A 25760-nucleotide genomic window follows, 5' to 3' on the forward strand; every position below is an offset into this window, starting at 1 on the left:
CTATCCCCCTATAAAGACCCCGTTCCACACCCCTATAAAGCCCCGTTCCTCACCCCTATAAAGTCCCCGTTCCTCACCCCCTATAAAGTCCCGTTCCTCACCCCCTATAAAGACCCCGTTCCTCACCCCCTATAAAGACCCCCTATAAAGTCCCCGTCCTCACCCCCTATAAAGACCCCGTTCCTTTAACATGCTCTTAAAGCAGGGAGGAACCATAAAGAATATAAAGTAGCATTACAGAATACTACTGCAAGGGCTTGTTGCCCTGACAACGATTATACCTAGTCCTACAAAAAATAACAAAAAATTAAAAAAAACATTCCGGCAACTGGTTGGCTCATGCAACGGTGTTATTAAATGTGTTTATTACAACCATAGTTTGTTATTATCATGTATACAGTTCGATAAAACAAAGTTGCTATCAGAACTTCATCTCACCTAAGCAATATAAAGACTACGAGGTGGTTTCCTCAACACAGATTAAGGCTAGTCCTGGACAACAAAACAAGCTCAATGGAGAATCTCCATCGGAAAATGTATTTTAGTCGAGGTTTAATGTGTGTTGGGGGAAACCTCTCCTATAACTTGAACGGAGTGGGACACTAAACTGCTTACACACAAAAAGGTGTCAGAAATGTACAGGTTACAAAAATGATTGACACCCCTACAATAATAACAATTATTCTGCTTTTGTAAATACAATGAATGTTCGTGTTAGTGCAGTAATATCACAAACAGATAAGAGTCTCTTTTTATTAATCCACGCTCTCCAATACTCTCCTTCATTTGAATAGACATACTACTGCTTTGTCTCAGAGAGGAGGTTAGCTGGAGGCCTTGAGCTCAGGAGGGGGGGGGGGGTCAGGTAACAGGTAAGGTTACATCCCAGACCCATCCCTTTGCCCCTAATGCCACTCCCCTGACCTCTGACCCCTGCCGCTAGCCGGGAATCACTTTCTCAAACCGCTCCAGGGGCTAGTGTTTCAGGTTGGGGGTTAATACAAATATAGAAGTGAAAGAAGAAGGTTGGGTGTAGTCTCTTCTCATTTGGTGGCTTGCCAGATGATGATGCCTAGTATGGTCAGTACTATGGACAGGACCACGGCCAAGATGCACATCTTCTTACGGGACTTTTGCTGAGGGGAGAGACAGAGGGATGGGTGGTGACAGTTGAGATGCAGAAACAGAACCGTTGCTACCAGACTCTTATTGTACTGCTCAGTTTATACACTTTCAACACCTCGCAGAGTCCATGCCCTGATGAACTCAGGCTGTTCGGAGGGCAAAAGGATCAACAGCCAATCCAGTAGTCCGAAAGCTACAGTGAGCCTAAATTGGTCAATCGCTCCATGATTTCACTGAGAATATGCAGAATATCCAACTTAAATGTAATTTCGGGTCACACTTTTGTTCAGCGAGTTCCCCTGGCTCAGTTCCCCCTCGCTCTCACTTGGCTCAGTTCCCCCTCGCTCTCACTTGGCTCAGTTCCCCCTCGCTCTCACTTGGCTCAGTTCCCCCTCGCTCTCACTTGGCTCAGTTCCCCCTCGCTCAGTTCCCCCTCGCTCTCACTTGGCTCAGTTCCCCCTCGCTCAGTTCCCCCTCGCTCTCACTTGGCTCAGTTCCCCCTCGCTCAGTTCCCCCTCGCTCTCACTTGGCTCAGTTCCCCCTCGCTCAGTTCCCCCTCGCTCTCACTTGGCTCAGTTCCCCCTCGCTCAGTTCCCCCTCGCTCTCACTTGGCTCAGTTCCCCTCCTCTCACTTGGCTCAGTTCCCCCTCGCTCAGTTCCCCCTCGCTCTCACTTGGCTCAGTTCCCCTCCTCTCACTTGGCTCAGTTCCCCCTCGCTCAGTTCCCCTCCTTCTCTCACTTGGCTCAGTTCCCCCTCGCTCAGTTCCCCTCCTTCTCTCACTTGGCTCAGTTCCCCTCGCTCAGTTCCCCTCCTTCTCTCACTTGGCTCAGTTCCCCTCGCTCAGTTCCCCTCCTTCTCTCACTTGGCTCAGTTCCCCTTCCCCTCGCTCAGTTCCCCTCCTTCTCTCACTTGGCTCAGTTCCCCTCGCTCAGTTCCCTCCTTCTCTCACTTGGCTCAGTTCCCCCTCGCTCAGTTCCCCTCCTTCTCTCACTTGGCTCAGTTCCCCCTCGCTCAGTTCCCCTCCTTCTCTCACTTGGCTCAGTTCCCCCTCGCTCAGTTCCCCTCCTTCTCTCACTTGGCTCAGTTCCCCCTCGCTCAGTTCCCCTCCTTCTCTCACTTGGCTCAGTTCCCCTCGCTCAGTTCCCCTCCTTCTCTCACTTGGCTCAGTTCCCCTCGCTCAGTTCCCCTCCTTCTCTCACTTGGCTCAGTTCCCCCTCGCTCAGTTCCCCTCCTTCTCTCACTTGGCTCAGTTCCCCCTCGCTCAGTTCCCCTCCTTCTCTCACTTGGCTCAGTTCCCCCTCGCTCAGTTCCCCTCCTTCTCTCACTTGGCTCAGTTCCCCCTCGCTCAGTTCCCCTCCTTCTCTCACTTGGCTCAGTTCCCCCTCGCTCAGTTCCCCTCCTTCTCTCACTTGGCTCAGTTCCCCCTCGCTCAGTTCCCCTCCTTCTCTCACTTGGCTCAGTTCCCCCTCGCTCAGTTCCCCTCCTTCTCTCACTTGGCTCAGTTCCCCTCGCTCTCACTTGGCTCAGTTCGGCACGAGACAATCCTCCTGAAAATGAATGGGATCCCTCATTTTAAAAATCGGAGCCATCGCTAACTAGCAGGGGACGCAGGGTCTCGTTTATTTAAACTAGGCAAGTCAGTTATGAACAAACTCTTATTTACAATGACGGCCTACACCTGGCCAAACCCGGACGCCACTGGGACAATTGTGCGCCGCCCTATGGTACTCCCAATCACGGCCGGTGGCGATACAGCCTGGAATCGAACCAGGGTCTGTAGTGACACCTCTAGCACTGAGATGCAGTGCCTTAGACCGCTGCACCACTCGGGAGTAGAGTGATAATTCCTCTTACCTGGAAGTAGGCGGCTCTCTGAAGCTGTTCTGTCCCTCGGTCTACGTGGACCTCGGCACTCTCCACGTTGGCCTCTATGCTGTCTGTCATGTAAACACACACAGAGAGAAGGGTGAGACACCCTGGCTCAGCTTTGCCTTATGGCGGGTCAGCTTTCCTTTAAAAAACACATACACTACAGGTCAAAAGTTTTAGAACACCTACTCATTCACGTATAGTGTAAATGCATTTTCATTTCAAACAAAGACAAATCAGCAGAGTTGTTCCAATAACACACGTGTTGTTGGGTCAGCTCTTCTACCTGGAAGCATGTGCATCGAGGGAAATGCAATCATAAAGAGAGTTCAAATCACGTTTTAGAGTGGTGGGTTTCTATGAAGGAAGTGACAGATTGGGGCTCTGTACTGCAGTTTCTACAACAGTGACGGGACTCACCAATCATCTCTCCCTGATCATGGATCATCACTGCCAGGTCCTTGAAGATCTGGTTCACATCCAAGATGTCCGACTGAAATAACAACATAACTCAATGAGAAAGGTAATGCTCAAATAACATAATCAACGAAAGGTAATGCTGAAATAATAACATACCTCAACGAGAAAGGTAATGCTGAAATAATAACATACCTCAACGAGAAAGGTAATGCTGAAATAACAACATACCTCAACGAGAAAGGTAATGCTGTAATAACAACATACCTCAACGAGAAAGATAATGCTGAAATAACAGCATAGCTCAACGAGAAAGGTAATGCTGAAATAACATACCTCAACGAGAAAGGTAATGCTGAAATAACAACATAACTCAACGAGAAAGGTAATGCTGAAATAACAACATAACTCAACGAGAAAGGTAATGCTGAAATAACAACACAACCAACGAGAAAGGTAATGCTGAATTAACTCAAGTGAGAAAGATAATTCTCCTGTTTATGCCATGTGATAGGCATTGGTCTGGTCCCCAGGCGCTGCCTGAATCCTAAAATCAGGATTTCTTTCTGGATCAAAATGGAGCTTAGGTGGTGGATGTGGCAGGGGCGTGGCCAATGGTGTGGCCCCTTGCTGAACATTGTAGAGGTCCGCCCGTTGACCGCAGGGATACAGAACGATACACTGAGTGTACAAAATATTAGGAACACCTGCTATTTCCATGACATAGACTGACCAGGTGAATCCAGGTGAAAGATATGATCCCTTATTGATGTTACTTGTTAAAGCCACATGAAAATCAGTGTAGATGAAGGGGAGGTGACAGGTTAAAGAAGGATTTTTAAGCCTTGAGACATGGATTGTGTATGTGTGCCATTCAGAGGGTCAATGGGAAAGAAAAGATTGAAGTGCCTTTAAACGCGGTATGGTAGCAGGTGCCAAGCAGGTGCTCAAGAACTGAAACACTGCTGGGTTTTTCCACACTCAACGGTTTCCCCGTGTGTATCAAGAATGGTCCACCACCTAAAAGACATCCAGCCAACTTGACACAACTGTGGGAAGCATTGGAGTCAACAAGGGCCAGCATCCCTGTAGAACGCTTTCAACACCTTGTAGAGTCCATGCCCTGACAAATTGATGCTGTTCTGAGGGCAAAAGGGGAGGTGCAACTCCATATGAGGAAGTTGTTCCTAATGTATTGAAATGCAGAGATGAGGGAGCGTGTGAGAGAGTTTTACCTCTAGCTGTCTGATGTTAGTCTCTCTCTCCTTGATAAGTGCCAAGTCCTCCTCTGTTGTCTGTGTGATTGTCTGAGCCCAATCATCTTGGCTGTAGAAGAGGACAGTGAGAAAACACATTTTGGAGAGAAGGAGTATTATGAGATTTTGATGAATAATGACTAAATGAGGTACAGCCTTTAGCTTAAAACTACAACTAAACAGAATACTACTATGTTACTGTATGGATGTATGAATCTTATTATAATCATGTCACTGAATATAATGTGTGTAATTATAATCAATAATTAGTACAAGGACTGTCTGTTCCTTATTAGAAACGAATGGAGCTATCGTCAGACTGGCTGGAATGCTGTGTTCCTTACAGGACATCCTGTCTCTACCCAGGGAGAGGAGACCTTGGGCTCGTAGTAGATTATTTAACAGGTGGTGGACAATGTGGGAAGGCTTGTGAACTATACTGCCATTGTATCGGAGTGGAGGAAGGACAGTTTAAAACCTATGACGTCATTTTTAGTATATAACCTGTTGTAAATTGTACCATGGTCAGTACTCTCGAGAATAAACGCTATTGATTGATTTTGAGACTGTTCTCTGTCCATTTGATGCAAATAAGTATCTTACAAATTCTTAGAAATGGGCAGAGTGTTTTAATTGAATTGGTTGATAAAGGAAATGTATTCCTATATATGTTTAACAAGGAGATATTTGAGAGACCAGGAACCATATCCTGTAGTAGAGGAGTATTAAAAACATCCTCCTTTGAGAGAGAGAGAGAAGCTTGAACGTACTTATCAAAAGACACAAGCTGTTCCTCAGAGACGCCATCTTCAGCCTGACAAGAGAGGAGCCAGGCATTACATAAACAAAATATCCACTTGAAAGTTTGAAAATAGAAAACCTAGCCAACGGTATGACCTTGGCCTTACTGAGAGACGGGAACCAGCTCGGGCTCTGGCCACAGACTCCTTCTCCTTCTGTGCTGCCTGGCGCTGTACGGCCTGAAAGTGGTCGAGGGCAGCGGAGAATTCATTCATCAGCCGGTCCTTCTGGATCTTCTGTTGCCTCTGTGGGTTGAGAAGAAGAACAAAATGAGTCATTCAAAACATATGGTCATGGTCAGTGAGTTGTCACAGTCATTGTCAAGGAATGGTGTAGGAAGAAGATGCCCCTAGACATTGATCTTGGGTCAGTTTTGCATTTCCCCCCAGTAATGGTTGAAGTTAGGATTGCGGGGAGGGGAGGGGGGATCTGATGCTAGATCAGTACCTATGGGAAATTTCAACCTGGAGTCATTCAAACACGAAGGTTACCAGTTGTCATTGTTGAGGAGTCAGTCACAGACACAATCTCATTGGAACGGACACTGACCTGTTCTGAAGGTGCTGAAGATGGTGAGACGAAGCCAACGTCTTTCAGGTGCTTGTTGGTCTCCTTGGCCAGCTGGTTTGTAAAGTGCTGTATCTGCTGCCTGAATGAACAGATGTCCAAAGGACAGTAAGGGAGATAGCAGACTCTCAGGGAGTAACAGCACACACACATTTATGGTCTGTTCTGTGTTCGTGTGTCAGTGTGTGTACAAGCAAAGCAACAAGGATACGTACAGACTGTCCCTCAGTTCGCTGGTGTCTTGTCCCGTCCCCAGCTGATTCACCATGCTCTTTATCTTGGCAGCTGGGAAGTGCCAAAACATACATCCTCTAAACTGTAGGCTTTAGGATACATCTGGCAGAGACTATTACAAAGTCTTGACTTGCATGAATGACTTCTACCTTTGGTTTGCCCACTCTCTGTAGCAATACGTACTTACTGTTCTGTGTGATCTTCTGGATGTTGGAGCTGCATGTCTGGATGAGGGTATTGGAGTCTCGTGGCTGGGTGAGATAGCGGTCTGCTTTACCAGAAGACATTGCGGCCTGTCCGGTGTGCTCTTTTTCCTGGGTGAAGACTGCTGGGGGCTGGGTGGCAGGTATATTGGGAATGTATGTATACTACCGTTCAAAAGGTTTTGGGGGTCACTTAAAAATGTTCTCGTTTTCCCATGAAAACATACATGAAATGAGTTGCAAAACTAATAGGAAATATAGTCAAGACAAGGGTTGCAAAGGGTCGGAAACTTTTCAGTCAATTTCCATGGGAAGTTTAGCCCTGGAATTTGGGGGAATTTTGCTTAAATTCATTAAGAAAATAAAAAATAAAAGTTAGCTTTATAACAGTGAACCTTTTTTGTGGGATACACACATTTATATATATATATATGCGTGTAAGGCAGTTCTAGGTCTTGTGGCATATTTTGGTTCAACTATCCCTAGTTCAATGGAATTGCAACACTGCATGCACAGTGCATTCTTCCATCACATGTACAGCTGATTCTCAAGATCTTGAACACTAATGAGATGCTACACTAATACATTGTCTGAGCCAAGGACAACATGCTTTCTGGTATGTTTAGATTACAATAGCAGGTGGGGTGAATATATTTTATATGACAGACATGATTTTTTTGTTAACTAGTAAATAGTTGCCTACAGCAAAGTGTGTATCAATTATATCTAACCTGTTAACAATTTCTGCTAGCTAGTTTTAGCTTGCTTGAGCCTGCTAACTGAGGAGTGTTAATTCACCTGTTTCCATACATGTTTCATTTAAAAACATTTATCTTACAAAGGAATGGTTTAATCTAACTGCTTAACTATTTATCTGTACATGGAATTGTATTTGGTGTTTTTTTTTTTTTTCGCTCATTTTTTTTCTTATCTTTACAGGAAAATGCCACGGGCACTATCCGGTGTGGAAACATTTCACTGCAGCTAATGTAGAAGGAAAAGCTGTGTACATTTGTAAATACTGCAAATACTGTGCCAAATCATGTGTTAAGAATGCAACAAAGATGCAGAATCATCTGGCCAAGTGCATAAAGTTCCCTCAACACTCACAACAAGCAACCTCTGACAAAAGTCCCTCTACTTCTGTTGGAAGTGAAAAGGATGAATCAGACACCTTATCGATAGCAACAACTCATGGTCCTTCTGGAATCAGAAGTTTTTGACTCAAATGGAGGAACGTAGTCAGAGAAATGCTGATGAATGTCTTGCTCTAGCGGTGTATGCAACTGGTTCACCTCTGATGCTCATAGGCAATGAGTATTGGAAGAGATTTCTGAATGTTCTTCACCCAGCATACATCCCTCCAACCAGACATGCTTTATCTACTCATTTGTTGGTTGCAGAGTTCAACAGAGTTCAAGGGAAGGTCAAGCAAATCAGAGAGACCGTATTGCAATCATCTCTGATAGGTTGTTGAATGTTCGTGGGCAAGGAATAATTAACTACATCTCTACCCCTCAACCAGTATTCTACAAGAGCACAGACACGAGGGACAACAGACACACCGGTCTCTACATTGCAGATGAGCTGAAGGCAGTCATCCATGACCTTGGACAACAGAAGGTATTTGCACTGGTGACAGACAATGCTGCAAACACGAAGGCTGCTTGGTCTAAAGTGGAGAAATCCTACCCTCACTTCACACCCAGCTAAGCAAATGGTTAGGTATGTGAAGGGTCATCAAGTTATAGCAGTAATCTACCTCACCAAGCAAAGTGAGAAGAATAAGAGCACCACATTGAAGCTGCCCAGCAACACCCGTTGGGGTGGTCTCCTGCAGGGGAAGGAGTCTCTCCAAGAAATTACTATATCACAGTCTGCTGATATGGACAGCCCCATCAATAAGATCCTCCTGGATGATTTATTTTGGGAGAGAATGGTAAGCAGCCCGAAACTCCTGAATGCCATCCTGTCTGATGTTTAGACTCATGTATGCTGCTTGCAGATGTAAGAGAATAAATCTGTACTGCCCTGCCCACTTCACTGTTGCGCCAAGCAGAGGAAACTGCAGTTCTGAAATACATAAAAAAGCGTGTAGACTTCTGCCTGAAGCCCATACACGCCGCAGCATACATGTGGGACCCCATGTATGCTGGCAAGAGCATCCTGTCTGATGCAGATATCAACAAGGCCTATGGTGTCATCACTACTGTCTCGTCACCTTCACATGTATGAAGGCAAGGATCTTTGCAGTCTGGCAAAATACACTTCCAAGCAAGGGCTTTGGGATGGAGATGCAATATGGCAGTCGTGCCAACACATCTCATCAGCCACCTGGTGGAAGGGACTTTGTGGATCTGAGGCTCTTTCCCCTGTTGACTCCATCATCCTCCAAATCCAACCAACATCTGCCGTCTCAGAGAGCAACTGGTCCTTCTTTGGGAACACACACACACACCAAAGCACGCAACAGGCTGACCAAAACAAGGGTTGAAAAATTGGTGGCCATCTTGGCGAATTTTTGGCTTTTTGAGCCGGACAACGAGCCATCCTCAACAAGGTTGGAAAGTGACAGTGAAGATGAGGCGTCAGAGTCTGATGTTCAAGAGGTGAACATTGAGGAAGTCCAGGGAGAAGACATGGAAGCCTGAGAGGAAGACAACCAAAGCTTTAGTTTCTAGACTGTCATTTTACAAATGTGTTGAAAACATTTTTTGGGAGATGAGATGGATCATTCCAATATTACCTTTATATTGTGGTTAAGTGAAAACATCCCATGTGAAGAGTCAACTCATTTAATTAAAGTTCAATTCATAACAAATTATTATTATTATTATTTATTGCAATAAAAATATATATATATATTGGAAGGATTTAATCATTTGCAATCATGTCTACTTATGATAAAAGGTTTATGTTTATCTCCATATGATATAGTAAATATATCCAATGCAAAAAACATGACATTTAAACAGTATTAATATTAATTTGCATACATTTCCATTAATTCCCACGTAAAGTTTCCATATCTGAATATTCCCCAAACTGTGCAATCCTAGTGAAGACGTTGACAAGGTTATGAATAATGATTTTTAAATGAAATAATAATTGTGTCCTTCAAACTTTGCTTTCGTCCAAAATCCTCCATTTGCAGCAATTACAGCCTTGCAGACCTTTGTCATTCTAGTTGTCAATTTGTTGAGGTAATCTGAAGAGATTTCACTCCATGCTTCCTGAAGCACCTCCCACAAGTTGGATTGGCTTGATGGGCACTTCTTACGTACCATACGGTCAAGCTGCTCCCACAACAGCTCCATAGGATTGAAATCCGATGAATGTTCTGGCCAATCCATTATAGACAGAATACCAGCTGACTGATTCTTCCCTAAATAGTTCTTGCATAGTTTGGAGCTATGCTTTGGGTCATTGTCTTGTTGTAGGAGGAAATTAGCTCCAATTAAGCTCTGTCCACAGGGTATGGCATGGTGTTGCAAAATGGATTGATAGCCTTCCTTCTTCAAGATCCCTTTTACCCTGTACAAATCCCCCACTTTCCCACCACCAAAGCACCCCCAGACCATCACATTGCCTCCACCATGATTGACAGATGGCGTCAAGCACTCCTCCGGTATCTTTTCATTTTTTCTGCGTCTCACGAATGTTCTTTGTGATCCGAACACCTCAAACTTAGATTCGTCTGTCCATAAGACTTTTTTCCAATCTTCCTCTGTCCAGTGTCTGTGCTCTTTTGCCCATCTTAATCTTTTCTTTTTATTGGCCAGTCTGAGACATGTCTTTTTCTTTACAACTCTGCCTAGAAGGCCAGCATCCCGGAGTCGCCTCTTCACTGTTGATGTTGAGACGGGTGTTTTAAGGGTACTATTTAATGAAGCTGCCAGTTGAGGACCTGTGAGCCGTCTGTTTCTCAAACTAGACACTCTAATGTACTTGTCCTCTTGCTCAGTTGTGCACCGGGGCCTCCCACTCCTGTTTCTGTTCTGGTTTGAGCCAGTTTGCGCTGTTCTGTGAACAGAGTAGTACACAGCGTTGTACGAGATCTTCAGTTTCTTGGCAATTTCTCGCATGGAATAGCCTTCATTTCTCAGAACAAGAATAGACTGACGAGTTTCAGAAGAAAGTTCTTTGTTTCTGGCCATTTTGGGCCTGTAATCAAACCCACAAATGCTGATGCTCCAGATACTCAACTAGTCTAAAGAAGGCCAGTTTTATTGCTTCTTTAAAATCACCACAACAGTTTTCAGTTGTGCTAACATAATTGCAAAAGGGTTTTTTAATGATAAATTAGCCTTTTAAAATGATAAACTTGGATTAGCTAGCACAACGTGCCATTGGAACACAGGAGTCATAGTCATAGTCATTCACAACATTAACAATGTCTACATTGATCCATTTTATGTTATTTTAATGGACAAAAAAAATGGTGCTTTTCTTAAAAAAAACATTTCTAAGTGACCCCAAACGTTTGAACGGTAGTGTAGGTAGGTGGGTGAAAACTCTGGGGGAGGAGAAAGTAGAAACTCGTTTTTTGTTTTGCTATCAATACTGTGAGAACAGAGATAATGTTATCAAACAAGTTTGTCCTAAGATGTGACACATTTATTAGGCCTAAGTTACATAACAGCTAAATGCCTAGTCCTAACTGGAGAAAAGTACAGTCATAGATTCATAAATGAAGTGTGATTTGTTTGACATTACAATAGTATCTGTTAAAAGTAATGACTACACACTTTTGCAATCCGTCTGAGTCAGTTCAACAATAGCTTTTCTTAGTAAAGGGTATCTAGGATAGCCATGAGCTAATCGACGTTATGTTCATCACATCCCATTAGGCAGGAGGGGTCCAAGAAAGAGCAGATATTCACCCCCAAAATATCATCAGACTGTCACATGCCTCCTCAATCTCTGGCTAGCTTGCTCAAAGTGGGACACAAACAAGAGTTAGCCCTAGTTTCTGGGTAGTTCCTTCATAATGTAGCTAATTAACGTTAGGTAAATCAAATTATTTACAGCTAGCCTTAACGTTAGATAGCTAACTAGATTGAACTAACGTAGCAAGCTACTTAACTCAAGTTAACCATAAAACTAGATAACTGTTATGTTTATTAGCACGTAACTTGCCATCTAATGATGAGTGCTCTAACTTCTATAATTGAAATGACTATTTTTGCCGACAGGTATCCGAGTCTGAAGCTCCTGTAAATATCCGTTAGCTAGCATCGTTAGTTAGCACAGACATCAGGTGAGGAAGATAAAGCCCCCCCAGACAACGAATTGGAGAACAGTGTCAACAAAATGTGCATTTTTAATTCCACCATGAGCTTATACATTAACGTAGTTCCCTTGAAACGGAAAATAATACATTCTTACTTGTTTAGCTGGCTGTAGAAAACATCCGTTTTGCACCTTCGTCAAAAAGACACCGTTCCAACACCAACGATGTGTATAAACCCTGGAAAACAGACAGCAAGATGTTGGATCCACTGACAAGATAAATGACTCTCCGCCCCTAACAACGGCTGTCGAGCTCCCGCCTTTCCTTTCTTCTGATTGGTGGATACGTCTCACCCATTTTTATATTTTGATAATTGTTGACGTCACCCGCCTGTATTCAATATATTTCAAGCCTCATGAATATGCATAGCCATCTTGAGACAACGCCCATGTGCTTTTTCTCCAAAATTGCCGGATGTGTCACGTATCATACTTATCAGTTCACTCGTAGTAATGTACGCGTTACTAAATTTATAATCGAGCAAATAAACCTCACGTAGGAAATAAGCAATTATTTTGTTTTACCAAATAGGTGAGACGGAAGAAAAAAAATAGCCACCTGCTAGAGGGAGACAGATTTCCTCCGAGTTGAATCCTCTCTCTTCTTCTCTGCTGACAGGGAACGCTTCGTTAAAGACAGTAGCCATCTTTTTATTTATTTAACTAGGCAAGTCAGTTTAAGAACAAACTCTTATTCACAATGACCCCGGCCATACCCGAAGGACGCTGGGCCAATTGTGCACCGCCCTATAGGACTCCCAATCACGGCTGGTTGTGATACAGCCTGGAATCGATCCACAAATGCAGTGCCTTAGACCGCTGCGCCGCTAGGGAGCCCCAAAATATGTTTGGTACTCCATTGTAAAACATTTTGTAAGCTATAGAAATGCCTTTATGTCTACATTGGTTTTTGACCCGTGTATTCTATTACAGACGCCATCATTTTTATTTATTTATCTAACATTTAACTGGTCTTTTTTTTAATCCTTCAAATATTTTTGTTGTTGAGAATACTAAATGTTAATGTCCCCACTACAAAAAAAAAGTTCAAATACATGTAATTTTGTCCTTGAAACATTTAATTGAAATACAGTAGAATTCCATTAATGCCTACTTCTCCACTGGGGAGTGCCAATATGGCCGACCTGTGTCGTCAACGCCTCTCAACTGCCAATACATAGCTTCAACAATCCAGTGTTTAATGTCGAATTCAAGTGCCAGTCGGAACTAGGAAATGTACGACTTGCTATCTGGTTGTAGTTCTACACATCCACCCAGTTACCAAGGTAGATATTTCCTAGTTCTGACTAGCACATGAACACTGTATTATATACATCATTGTCCAAAACTGTCATCTGTCATTGCATACAGGCCTTGGTTGTGAGTAAAGCGTATGGTAATGAAGTGGATAGTCAATCAAATCAGTTCATAAAAAGGGCTTTAAAAAGGTATCGTCATTTTGATAAAAAACAATATGTACATAGATAAGTCAAATAAAAGGAGGAAGAAGTCTCACAACTGCAGAAGATGATTACAAAAAGGAATTCAAACTAAAAATAAAAAAAAACACACACTCAGAGTATACCTAGTCATGCAAAATAATCTCAAATCCTATCCACCATGGGATTCATTCAATGGAGGTCCCTCTGGCTATGGCAGCCCATGCCTCCCCCTTCAGTCACCGGGAAACCTTGCGACTGTCATGTGGTGTTCTGTTGATTGAACCGGCCATGCGGAGCCCTCTCACTCAATAGAGGCCGGGGCACATTAAGCAGTGTACAATGTTTTTGGAACGTTGAGATAGAAACAAAATATAGAACAATCACCTCAGTCAGCTCTGTGACATGCAGAAGGAAATCACCTCAGTCAGCTCTGTGACATGTAGAAGGAAATCACCTCAGTCAGCTCTGTGACATGTAGAAGGAAATCACCTCAGCTCTGAGACATGTCATTTCTATCTGCAGCCGTTCCACAACATTGTATGTTTGCTAAACTCTATGTGACTGGAAACAACTGTCATTTTGGTTGGGACATTCTATAGGACATTTCTACCTGGCAACATGATACATGTTTATTCTTACTTTACAAACAACATGGAAACAGACAGAAGGCAGTGTAACACTGCAGATTACTTAATCACTTACTCCTCAATTGAGAAGAGAAACGACATTCATTTAAAAAAAAATTAAAACACTGAAATGGCCCTCAAATTCCCTATACCAGTGCACTACTTTTGACCAGTGACCTTCGGGCCCTGAAAAAAAGCTATTCTGCACTTAAGTGAATAGAGGGCCATTTAGGATACAGACATCATCGTTGCGGTTTAGCAAAGCATAAGACATGAAAATGGGAAGCTATTCTTAGGTACATGATGAGCCACGTGTCCAGTTTCTTTGTTGTTAAAAAAAAGTGATGTCAATAGATGCACAAAATAAATCATTTTTTGTTGATTAACAAACAACGTTTGTAAGCAAATGGCAGTTATTGTCAAGGACTGGGGATGTCTTTAGCCTACAGAAAATAATATGAGAGGCCAAATAACATAGCAAGAGGATATTGCCTCAACAGTAGACAGGTTCTAGAAGGGTACTCGTGGTTCCAAAGGTTTGTTCCGAGGATTCCAAGGGTTGCCAGTGGCACTGGATAAGGGCATCATACAGTTCCTCACTGTGTTCCATAAACTTCCTGTTGGCTTCCACCACATCCAGCTCTGGGTTAGGATCTACAATAGAGGGAAAGGTTGCCACAGTGATTATACAGGTGGGATCTGAACCCCAGTCTCTCTAACGGGGAAACCAATGCCTTTAACCATTAGATCTAGGAGGAAATTCCCCCTTGGGCCGAGGGAGACAAATGATTCTGAAGTTGCAGGCAGGTCTACCTCATCACAAAAGCACGAGTCCACTAAATTACATATACTGTTAAATCCTCTGAACATGCAGGATATCAATCCATCGTCATTATGAACCACCTAAAATTTCTCAAGAATGTTTTAGCTCATCGTCCACACTAGTCTGGTGAAAAAAAAGTAGGGGGAAAAACAACAACAAAAAACACCAACCTTCCAGACCATCATCTTCAAAAGCTTCATTTTCCTGAAATGTTAAATGAGTTTAATAAAATGACGATGTATATTGAAAAGTCATAACTACATGAAGGATACAACAAGGCATGAAGGTGTTAATGTTGCATGTCTAACAACAAAGTGACGTTGAGCTACGTAAACACATCACCAGTAAAGGGGATGCCAGGCAGCAAATCTTACCTGTGCAGGATTCTGTGTGTAATCATACTGGTTGTAGTTGTAGCCGCCATAGTTGCCCCCATTCTGGTCGTAGCCCCAAGAGCCCCATCCACTACCGTACGGCTGTTGATTGTGCTGATTGTATTGGTTGTGGTTGTGTCTGTAGCCTCCTCCGTGGGACCCCCATCCCCTGTTGTCTGATTGATTATGCCGAGTTCTAAAAAGGAGAGGGAGAGAGCGATACAGCAGCAAGATTTGTGACCTGTTGCCACAAGAAAAGGGCAACCAGTGAAGAACAAACACCACTGTAAATACAACCCATATTTATGGTTATTTATTTTCCCTTTTGTACTTTAACTATTTGCGCATAATGACATGTGTAATGTCTTTATACTTTTGTGAGTGTAATGTTTACTGTTCATTTTCATTGTTTATTATCTACTTCACTTGCTTTGGCAATGTTAACATATGTTTCCCATGACAATAAAGCCCTTAAATTGAATTGAGAAAAGAAAGCACATTATGGGTAACCTGAGGAATTGGACAATGATTAAACCTACATCTTTGAGTTTAAAAAATAAGATATTCTACTCAGGTCTTCTTGAGAGCAAAAGACTGACGAGGGGAATAGACAAACAATACGTTGGATATACAGACACAGCTTAGCGGCAGGGTAGCCTAGCGGTTAGAGTGTAGAGGCGGCAGCGTAGCCTAGCGGTTAGAGTGTAGAGGCGGCAGGGTAGCCTAGCGGTTAGAGTGTAGAGGCGGCAGGGTAGCCTAGAGGTTAGAGTGTAGAGGCGGCAGGGTAGCCTAGCGGTTAGAGTGTAGAGGCGGCAGCGTAGCCTAGCGGTTAGAGTGTAGAGGCGGCAGGGTAGCCTAGCGGTTAGAGTGTAGAGGCGGCAGGGTAGCCTAGCGGTTAGAGTGTAGAGGCGGCAGCGTAGCCTAGCGGTTAGAGTGTAGAGGCGGCAGCGTAGCCTAGCGGTTAGAGTGTAGAGGCGGCAGCGTAGCCTAGTGGTTAGAGTGTAGAGGCGGCAGGGTAGCATAGTGGTTAGAGTGTAGGGGCGGCAGGGTAGCCTAGCGGTTAGAGTGTAGAGGCGGCAGGGTAGCCTAGCGGTTAGAGTGTAAAGGCGGCAGGGTAGCCTAGCGGTTAGAGTGTAGAGGCGGCAGCGTAGCCTAGTGGTTAGAGTGTAGAGGCGGCAGGGTAGCCTAGTGGTTAGAGTGTAGAGGCGGCAGGGTAGCCTAGTGGTTAGAGTGTAGGGGCGGCAGGGTAGCCTAGTGGTTAGAGTGTAGAGGCGGCAGGGTAGCCTAGTGGTTAGAGTGTAGAGGCGGCAGGGTAGCCTAGCGGTTAGAGTGTAGAGGCGGCAGCGTAGCCTAGTGGTTAGAGTGTAGAGGCGGCAGGGTAGCCTAGTGGTTAGAGCGTTGGACTAGTAACCGGAAGGTTGCAAGTTCAAACCCCCAAGCTGTCGTTCTGCCCCTGAACAGGCAGTTAACCCACTGTTCCTAGGCCATCATTGAAAATAAGAATTTGTTCTTAACTGACTTGCCTAGTTAAATAAAAATACACTATACACACACAAGTATGTGGACACCCCTTCAAATTAGTGGATAAAACTATTTCAGCCACACCCGTTGTTGACAGGTGTATAAAATCTCCATAGACGAACATTGGTAGTAAAATGACCTTACTGAAGAGCTCAGTGACTTTCAACGTGGCACCATCATAGGATGCCACCTTTCCAACAAGTCAGTTTGTCATATTGCTGTCCTGCTAGAGCTGCCCCGGTCAACTGTAAGTGCTGTTATTGTGAAGTGGAAATGTCTAGGAGCAACAAAGGCTCAGCATCGAAGTGTTGCAAAACTCACTCCCAAGTTCCAAACTGCCTCTGGATCAACTTCAGCACAATAACTGTTCGTTGGGAACTTCATGAAAATGGGTTTCCATGGCAGAGCAGCCACACACAAACCTAAGATCACCATGTGCAAATGCCAAGTGTCGGCTGGAGTGGTGTAAAGCTCGCCACCATTGGACTCTGGAGCAGTGGAAACGTGTTCTGTGGAGTGATGAATCACACTTCACCACCTGGCTGTCCAACAGACAACTCTGGGTTTGGCGGATGCCAGGAGAACACTACCTGCCCCGATGCGTCGTGCCAACAGTAAAGTTCTGTAGAGGAGGAATAATGGTCTGGGGCTGTTTTTCATGGTCCGGGCTAGGCCACTTAGTTCCAGTGAATGGAATATTAACGCTAGAGCAAACAATGACATTCTAGAGGATTCTGTGCTTCCAACTTTGTGGTAACAGTTTGGGAAAGACCCTTTCCTGTTCCAGCATGACAATTACCCAGTGCACAAAGCGAGGTCTATACTGAAATGGTTTGTCAAGATCAGTGTGGAAGAACTTGATTGGTCTGCACAGAGCCCTGACCTAAACCCCATCGAGCACCTTTGAGATGTAATTGGAACGCCGACTGCGAGCCAGGCCTAATCGCCCCAACATCAGTGCCTGACCTCACTAATGCTCTTGTGGCTGAATGGAAGCAAGTCCCTGCAGCAATGTTCCAACATCTAGTGGAAAGCCTTTCCCAAAAGAGTGAAGGCTGTTATAGCAGCAAAGAAGGGACCAACTCCATATTAATACTCATGATTTTGGAATAAGATGTTAAGACGAGAAGGTGTCTTATGGTCATGTAAAGGTGGTTTGGAAAACTAATGGGTTATGCTACAACCCTGGTTTTACAAATGAAGGAGGCAAGTTCTTACTACACTACGGAATATAATCCATGTCTAGAGACAACTTATAGGATTTTAACACAGTAAGAACTGAAGTATAACTCACTTGTTAGCAGCTTGGCTCAGTCGTAGTGGCTTGCTCCCGAGCCCCACCGCTCCCTGACACTCCTCCAGCGCCAGCTTCTGAAGCCTCTGGTCTGGGAACTGGACAAACCCACAACCCCTGGAAACAAGAGAAACATTCAAACAAAGTAAGTAAATAACTAGAGCGCTTCAGCTGTGAATACTTTTTTTTGTTGGTACATGTAGTGGAAGAAGTTTAGACATTTAAAAAAATATATAATCACATAAATCCGGATGTATGGAAACCCAGCATAATGACTATAATATCCTGCTGGACTCACTTGGAGTTCCCCGTGCCATCCAGCACCACCTTTCCCCCACGACAGGAAGGGTAGCGGTTGTAAAAGAACTCGTAGAGCATCCCGTCATCCACTTCAGGTGTGAGATCCCCAACAAACAGGGAATAGAGTGGACTGTAGCAGAGAGAAATGGGGGGCGGGGAGTTCTGCCGTTAATTTACAATGCTTCTATAAGGCATCTCATGACATACAGTTTGACTTACAATCGAGCTTGTTGATATACCCGCTTTCTCCTTGCTTCCCAAAAGTGGCCCGGTTTAACTTGAATCTTCGAGGCTGTTAAGTACAAAAAGGCTTCCTTTAAAAATGATAATTTACAATATGCATTAACCTATACAAACGCCACAATGTGGCTAATTGCATAGAGATCTTCTGTTTGGCTCAAGTCACCAAAAGGGAGCATTTATAAACTGCTACAATTTAGGTCTGCATCCCATTGGGCTCTGGTCAAAAGTAGTGAACTATATAGGGGATAGGGTGCCATAGGGCTCTGGTCAAAAGTAGTGAACTATATAGGGAATAGGGTGCCATAGGGCTCTGGTCAAAAGTAGTGCACTATATAGGGAATAGGGTGCCATAGGGCTCTGGTCAAAAGTAGTGAACAATATAGGGAATAGGGTGCCATAGGGCTCTGGTCAAAAGTAGTGAACAATATAGGGAATAGGGTGCCATAGGGCTCTGGTCAAAAGTAGTGCACTATATAGGGGATAGGGTGCCATTCGGCATGCTTCCTAGAATCCATAACATCCAAGTAGCCTTGTTAAATGGTATATTTACCGGTGTGGCTCCTGGCAGTGCTTTTCCATTGACTTTACGAAGACACCGCTCAGCTGTGGCTTCATCCGTCAGCTCCACGAAGCAGTAGCCTGCTGCACCCCTACTGAAGAGCAACACAGAGAAGGCATAACGGTCCAATGTTGCATTCAAAAGGATGGCTTCTTTTAGCTGTGTATTGGGTGTAGCTATAGCCTGGGTACCAGTCGGGTTTGTGCCATCATGCCACTCCTTGTAGGGAGGTCAAAGCTCCTGCTGCAGAGACCCGGTGGACGCTCTAGTCTAGAGTGCCTGGTTAAATTATGGTTAGGAGCATTTTTTTTAAAACTCTTAAAGTACGAAGAATTAGATGTAATTGTTGTAAAAATGTGTGAGTGTGTTCATTTAAATTACGTTATAGTACGCTAATTTCCCTACGGCGGACAGAACATGCAACTACATCACACAGACTAAAGTTCACACTCCACAAGAATGACAGGATATACAAATCCTTTTTACCTCAGATCAGTGATGTTAGCATAAAAGTTCATAGTGATCACAATCTCACAAAATCGATTGGGACTAAAGCAAAGATATTGATCTGTTTATTTTGATCCGTTTTTTTTTTTCCATACTCAATCCAGTCCGTAGTGGAACTTAAGCCTTGTTCATATTACCCATAAACACTCAGTTACACACAAATTTCATTACCATCACAAAGTAAAACAGGAATGGTACTCACTTAAAAGGAATGAGTCATTGTTTACAAATTACTAGCAATCCCATAAACCCATTGTCAAAAACCACATCTTCTCATCTACTTCTGTAGTTTGGTAACTTCCTGTTCTTTGACAGACAGACCAGTCTGAAGAAGTATGCCACGCTAGTCTCGCAACGGGAGCCGTCAATCGCAACGGGAGCCTTCAATCGCAACGGGAGCCTTCAATCGCAACGGGAGCCTTCAATCGCAACGGAGCACTTACGGTAAGTGTAAGTGATGCTTTAGACATTTTTTAGGGGGGGCTGCTCCTATAAAAAAAATGTCTCTGGTCTCACATGAATTAATGGATTTGAGAGTTAAACTATCATTTAAAAGAAACCCAACCCCTGCCTCTGTTTAGAGCCCGATGTGAGATGGTTATTCGTTTAAATTATCCAGTCAAAACAAATGTTGCGTTTCCTTCTCCGTATTGGCCATCTACCAAAAAGAATCTTCCCGGATATAGAACTTGATAAATGGCTATTACAGGTCGTCATCTATAAACAGATAGATGTAGTGTTACAGGTCGTCATCTATAAACAGATAGATGTAGTATTACAGGTCGTCATCTATAAACAGATAGATGTTACAGGTCGTCATCTATAAACAGATAGATGTAGTGTTACAGGTCGTCATCTATAAACAGATAGATGTAGTGTTACAGGTCGTCATCTATTAACAGATAGATGTAGTGTTACAGGTCGTCATCTATTAACAGACAGATGTAGTGTTACAGGTCGTCATCTATAAACAGATAGATGTAGTATTACAGGTCGTCATCTATAAACAGATAGATGTACTATACCCAAGTTCATTACATTTAGGTCATTTAGCAGAAGCTCTTATCCAGAGTCTTACAGCTGACATATAATCAGGGTTAAGTGCCTTGCTCAAGGCCACAGAAAGATTTTTAACCTAGTCGGCTCTGGGATTTGAACCAGTTTAGAAGGTACTAGTTTAGCAAAATACAAGTAATCTGAACAAAAGTGTGACGTCTGTAGGAATGAATTTATGTATTGGTCTTCAAAATATCACAATTTATTTCAGCATACTGATTGTGAATTTGTTCAGCTAAACCGGTGTTTTGACACTCCGCCATATATCAAAAAGCCATGACAACAGGAAGCAACTAAATTATAATTTTCAATGTATATTTAGCAATATAAACTGTACTTTTTTCAACAGGAATCTACTTTATCAGGGGGAAAAAATTACTGAATGAGCCCAAAACCTGCTATCGACTTTATCAGTGAAAATGTTTAAAAAGGTTTGTCCTGGCTAATTACGCATTGTCATAGCTGCAATAAATAGCCACACAAATGTTGACAACGTTACCAGATCTACACTTTCAGGTCACACGCACTAACGTTACCGGATCTACACTTTCAGGTCAAACGCACTAACGTTACCGGATCTACACTTTCAGGTCAAACGCACTAACGTTACCGGATCTACACTTTCAGGTCAAACGCACTAACGTTACCGGATCTACACTTTCAGGTCAAACGCACTAACGTTACCGGATCTACACTTTCAGGTCACACGCACTAACGTTACCGGATCTACACTTTCAGGTCAAACGCACTAACGTTACCGGATCTACACTTTCAGGTCAAACGCACTAACGTTACCGGATCTACACTTTCAGGTCAAACGCACTAACGTTAGGCGGAAAAAACCACTCACCCAGTCATCTTGTTGCGTATAATCCGTACACTCACCACCAACTCCCCCATGGTGCCGAAGGCTCGGGTTATGAACTTCTCGTCCATGTAGGGCTCCAACTACCAAAACAAACACAGTAAAACGTTATCATAACATGTTAACGTAGATATAAGTCACCTGCAACTATTATAAAGACTGCGTTTCGCTACTTAATTAGGTGTCAAAATGCAGTACCATCTGCATCAAGTTAGCACTAATAAACCAAGTCAGTTAGCTAAAGTTCTGTACGTAGCCGCCTAACGTTCTGCACGTAGCCGCCTAACGTTCTGTACGTAGCCGCCTAACGTTCTGCACGTAGCCGCCTAACGTTCTGTACGTAGCCGCCTAACGTTCTGCACGTAGCCGCCTAACGTTCTGCATGTAGCCGCCTAACGTTCTGTATGTAGCCGCCTAACGTTCTGCATGTAGCCGCCTAACGTTCTGCATGTAGCCGCCTAACGTTAGCTATCTAACCAAATAACGTCTGTATGCTGGCAAATAAGCAGAAAGTATAAAAAAATATATATCGACTGAAATGGTTCGATACTCACGTTTCCCATCCATAGTGTGCTCATGTTTTGGACCTGAATTTGTAAATAAAAAATAATTTTAAAAAGCGTTTCTTTACTAACAAGTGAGCTGTAAACCCTTTAAAGACAACAAACCTCTTTGTACGCGTCGGAAGCGACAGAAAAATTACGTTTCTGCGCATGCGCAAAACTAATCTCTCATCCATAAACCTCTTACGTGGGATCAAATAAGTAGGGAATGTGTCAGTTAACAGTAATTTACAGCAAGGTCATTACCTAGTTCTAGGACATTGGGGGAAATTTTGGCCTTAAATCGTGACTCAGTTCAATTACACAAGGTTTATTGAGCAAAGGAGTTATCTGTGTGTGGGGGGGGTTGTTAACAACCGCGACGCCCGGTCTGAACATGGATCGCATGCAATATGATTTTGGAAGTTAAGGACCTTATCTTTCATATCAGCGAGAAATAATTGTCAACAAACTAAAGGTTGAATTGATACCTTTACACGATTAGGGTTCTTACTGGCCATGTTACAGATGGAAGACAGAGTGGACTACCTGTGCTAATTAGCTATCTGCGTCTCCGAACACCTGTGTGTAAACGGAAGACAGACGCCACAAACTTGTAACTAAAACGGTTGGCTGCAACCAGTTAAAAACAGTCTACAGTACGTGTGTATTTTGCATTTGTTGAAATTATTTTGAAGGGATTTGTTTCTAGAACCGTACCGCAATTGTGAATCGAGTCAGGTTTAGAGGGAGTATTTGGCTGTTTTGGCACCATAGTCAATTCGCCCTTTAAACAGAACAGAACATGTAAGGTGCTTGAACTAAGCCTAAGGAGTAATGTTAAGCTCATGTTGTCCAGTATTGGGATAGGTAGGATGACCTATTCGAGTATATTCATGATTCATGATGAAATAGCAGTTAGATCTTACATCGTTCACTATAGTGCTGTTTGCTTTATTCCATCCGATTGGATATAAGTATAATCATGTCAAATGTTACCATCAAATTACTGTAGCAAGCTACTGATCCTGTCATACCCCTGAACCACTCAGTAACATGTCCTTGCCAGTGGCAGTACTTGGATATTTTTATTCAATAGTCATGTCTATGATCTTTTAGCGCACCTACTGGGAACATGGCCTTTCTGGTAAACCAATCAAGATCGAGTTTCATAGTAAACAGCCCACCACTTACAAAATCTACAACTAACCTCAGTCAGTTGATATACTGGCCAGGGTCTTCGTGGCTATCCTGGGTTCCAGTCTCTTTATGCTATCATGCCAACTCCATGCCAGATTTGATGGCATGATGGCACAAACACATCTGGGACCAGGCTACATCACAGCCCAGTTACATGTATTATGGTCATATGGGAACGTTCAGGGTTTTGAATACCAACAAAGGAATGATGGAGGAAAAGAAAAGAAAATCATCTATTAATGCATTCATAAAAACAACCATATTCCACAATGCATTAATATTCTGAGAACAGTGGAGGCTGCTGGGGGGGAAGTAGGCTCATCATAATGGCTTGGAACGGCATCAAGTACCATTACCCTCATTACAACAAGCACGTCCTCCCGAATTAATAAAGGTGCTACCAACCTCCAGTGTCTGAGATAAATATTCAAAACATAAGCCCAAGATTCTTTCCAATCCCCGTATAAGCAAAAATATTCACCATGCAAATCATACACATTTAAAATGTGGTTGACTCACAAAAGATCACTAAATTCTCATCCAGATAAAAATAAATACATCACTGCGTGATCTTTACATTTAGTATAGACTCTGCAAATAAGTGCTCAGCATACAATCTCATTGTAAAATATACAGTGTATATATATATATATAATTACAAGGATATGTTCATAGAAACACAACAGTAGACAAGCTTGAGTTTGTCCTCCCTCCTTAGTTACCACGGCCTAGCTAGAAGAAATATTAGTTCAAGTATATTAACTAATACATTCTAAGTTAACATTTTAAAGCTGTAGTAAATCACTGGCAGATTGTATTATTCTATTCTAAAAGGAGCAATGGAATTGTACTGACGTTGTAAAATAATTTACACCCTGTGACCTCTACTTCTGTATTTAGAATAAGTGCTCAACATTGCATATGCAAGATGGAAATCATCCAAACAGGAAAGTAGACACACAAAGGCATTGCAACACACTGTCCACAAAACAAATCTATTGAAGAGAGGAAAATCCTGAAACTCATTAAGAGGAGAAATCATATTCACGATAACAAGGAATGGTTATGTCCACTCCCTCAAATCATGGAGGGGGCCAAGCTTGTAAGGCAGGTCTAAAGTGTGGTTTTAAATTAAATTAAATGTCAATTTAAATTCTTTATCTGGAGCATAACAATCCCTAAATACTGTGAGAAGTAAACTAGAAAACAATGACAAGTCAAGGTTATGGCATAACTATGGTATAGTGACTACCCTAATTACCAACAATGAATGAACAACATCTCCCACCGCTCAGATCACATACCATGTGCAACTTATTTCATGTTTACCCAGAATGCAACAAAAAAATATGGTAAGCTAAGCAAGAATCCTTTTACTTAAAAATAGAATTCATAAATATTTTGCATGATTCATATACATAGTAGGAATACATTCCCCCCCCCCCACATTCGTCTCTAGGAGAACTAGCTAGTTTAGATATATACACGTGTGTTCTTTAAACTAGTAGTATAGCAAAGGCGTATTACATTCAAGAGAACAACCAAAACATGTTATCTTTCCAAACAAAGTATCCCAGTCATTATAGTGCATGTTATAGTGCCAACCGTTTCTCTGTAGTTTAAAAATACATTGCATTTGAATTACAGTAAACAGAGAAGTTAAACCAAAGAAACCATTCACTAAATGTATAACAAGAATATTGAATATAGTCTTGTTATTAAAAGTTGCTTTCATGAAAAATGAAGAATTACGCTGCAATTCACTAAAGTGCCATCAAAACGTTCTGAGAGACCTCTGTAATAGCCATTACTGTGTGGGGCCTTCAAAGTGGTTAAACCATTCCCCCAGGTTGACCGACTCTACACCAGCCTTGTCCAACAGAGAAATTAAACATCATTAAAAAAAAAAGTCAGTACACACCATGATCTAAGGAATGTGGGATAGGAAGGAAGTGAAGGAGGCCAGACTGATGGGAGACTGTAGAGTTCAGAGCGGCTTCAGTAGGTATGCTGCCTGATAAACAGGAGTTCTGGGTCAGAGTAGAAACCCCTATAGAAACCATAGGGCGATATGCCAAACGGAACCCTATTCCAGTGCACTATATAGGGAATAGGGTGCCATTTGGGACGCATCCTAGGAGGATAGTGTGAAGAGCGGGTCAGTAGTGTCCGAGCCTCAAGCAGCCAGGAGGAAGAAGAGTTGGATGAAGACGAAGAGGTATTAGGAGTCCGCTGGGTCGAGCTGTTTTCCACACACACACACGATCAGTCCATCTTCTCTTTCTGCACCAGTTTGGGGGCGTCCACAAAGTCACGGCCGTTGAAGACGATGACAGCAGCGGTGACGGCGGCAGCAGTGCCCCAGAACAACACATAGGCCAGGGTCTCAGTCCACGTGTCACCTGGGAAAGAGAGAGGGACACCACTCGTCAGAGAAGGGACAAATATCAAGGATACAAAGATGGAGAGAGAGAGAGAGGGACACCACTCGTCAGAGAAGGGACAAATATCAAGGATACAAAGATGGAGAGAGAGAGAGAGGGACACCACTCGTCAGAGAAGGGACAAATATCAAGGATACAAAGATGGAGAGAGAGAGAGGGGAAACTTGTCAGAGACTATAAATAGATACATTTGTGTGAC

At 43.1% G+C, this 25760-nt stretch overlaps 3 protein-coding genes across 7 annotated transcripts in view; all 3 read right to left on the bottom strand.

Annotated features, from left to right (window-relative positions):
* Window positions 1-332: 332 nt before the first annotated feature.
* Window positions 333-11988, bottom strand: LOC115129071 (syntaxin-12-like). Of its 3 annotated transcripts, XM_065018036.1 has the most exons (10): window positions 11862-11981; window positions 6458-10989; window positions 6252-6321; window positions 6019-6118; window positions 5577-5714; window positions 5439-5482; window positions 4648-4738; window positions 3416-3488; window positions 2981-3063; window positions 333-1136 (listed from the first exon to the last, which is right to left on the bottom strand). In XM_065018036.1, exons 2-10 carry the CDS (start codon window positions 6555-6557, stop codon window positions 1044-1046), a joined length of 792 nt encoding a protein of 263 aa, XP_064874108.1. In that variant the 5' UTR covers window positions 6558-10989; window positions 11862-11981; the 3' UTR covers window positions 333-1043. The 3 variants fall into 3 exon arrangements, with proteins under 3 accessions (XP_064874108.1, XP_064874109.1, XP_029515077.1); XM_065018037.1 differs by lacking the exon at window positions 11862-11981 and having other exon boundaries at window positions 6454-6537; XM_029659217.2 differs by lacking the exon at window positions 333-1136 and having other exon boundaries at window positions 3050-3137; window positions 11862-11988.
* Window positions 11989-12823: 835 nt separating this feature from the next.
* LOC115128737 (tRNA selenocysteine 1-associated protein 1-like) lies at window positions 12824-22250 on the bottom strand. Of its 3 annotated transcripts, XM_029658869.2 has the most exons (10): window positions 22044-22066; window positions 21930-21962; window positions 21361-21458; window positions 18939-19041; window positions 18385-18437; window positions 18144-18275; window positions 17846-17962; window positions 15031-15226; window positions 14827-14860; window positions 12824-14487 (listed from the first exon to the last, which is right to left on the bottom strand). In XM_029658869.2, exons 2-10 carry the CDS (start codon window positions 21951-21953, stop codon window positions 14327-14329), a joined length of 918 nt encoding a protein of 305 aa, XP_029514729.1. In that variant the 5' UTR covers window positions 21954-21962; window positions 22044-22066; the 3' UTR covers window positions 12824-14326. The 3 variants fall into 3 exon arrangements, with proteins under 3 accessions (XP_029514729.1, XP_029514730.1, XP_029514731.1); XM_029658870.2 differs by having other exon boundaries at window positions 18939-19038; window positions 21930-22250; XM_029658871.2 differs by lacking the exons at window positions 21930-21962; window positions 22044-22066 and adding an exon at window positions 21574-21716.
* An 862-nt stretch (window positions 22251-23112) lies between these two features.
* The window catches only part of sacm1la (SAC1 like phosphatidylinositide phosphatase a), a 32908-nt gene continuing 30260 nt past the window's right edge, over window positions 23113-25760 (bottom strand). Inside the window, exon 20 of the mRNA XM_029658868.2 lies at window positions 23113-25519. Within this exon, the coding sequence (XP_029514728.1) occupies window positions 25383-25519 (137 nt within the window). The 3' untranslated portion in view covers window positions 23113-25382. The remainder of the gene's footprint in view (window positions 25520-25760) is intronic.

This window comes from Oncorhynchus nerka, linkage group LG4 (genome assembly GCF_034236695.1).
Source record: "Oncorhynchus nerka isolate Pitt River linkage group LG4, Oner_Uvic_2.0, whole genome shotgun sequence".
NCBI classification, from domain to species: Eukaryota; Metazoa; Chordata; class Actinopteri; order Salmoniformes; family Salmonidae; genus Oncorhynchus; species Oncorhynchus nerka.

What these genes read in the sequence shown, in the direction of transcription:
- LOC115129071 (XM_065018036.1), bottom strand. Translation starts at nt 6,557, where the DNA reads ATGTCTTCTGGTAAAGCAGACCGCTATCTCACCCAGCCACGAGACTCC. An exon ending in AGCGAACTGAGGGACAGTCT is followed by an intron (nt 6,119 to 6,251) that starts GTACGTATCCTT and finishes CTGTTCATTCAG; the next exon opens with GCAGCAGATACAGCACTTTA. An exon ending in AGAGAGCCGCCTACTTCCAG is followed by an intron (nt 1,137 to 2,980) that starts GTAAGAGGAATT and finishes CTCTCCCCTCAG; the next exon opens with CAAAAGTCCCGTAAGAAGAT.
- LOC115128737 (XM_029658869.2), bottom strand. Translation starts at nt 21,953, where the DNA reads ATGAGCACACTATGGATGGGAAAC. An exon ending in GATGGCACGGGGAACTCCAA is followed by an intron (nt 17,963 to 18,143) that starts GTGAGTCCAGCA and finishes TCTTGTTTCCAG; the next exon opens with GGGTTGTGGGTTTGTCCAGT. An exon ending in CTGAGCCAAGCTGCTAACAA is followed by an intron (nt 15,227 to 17,845) that starts GTGAGTTATACT and finishes TCTCCTTTTTAG; the next exon opens with AACTCGGCATAATCAATCAG.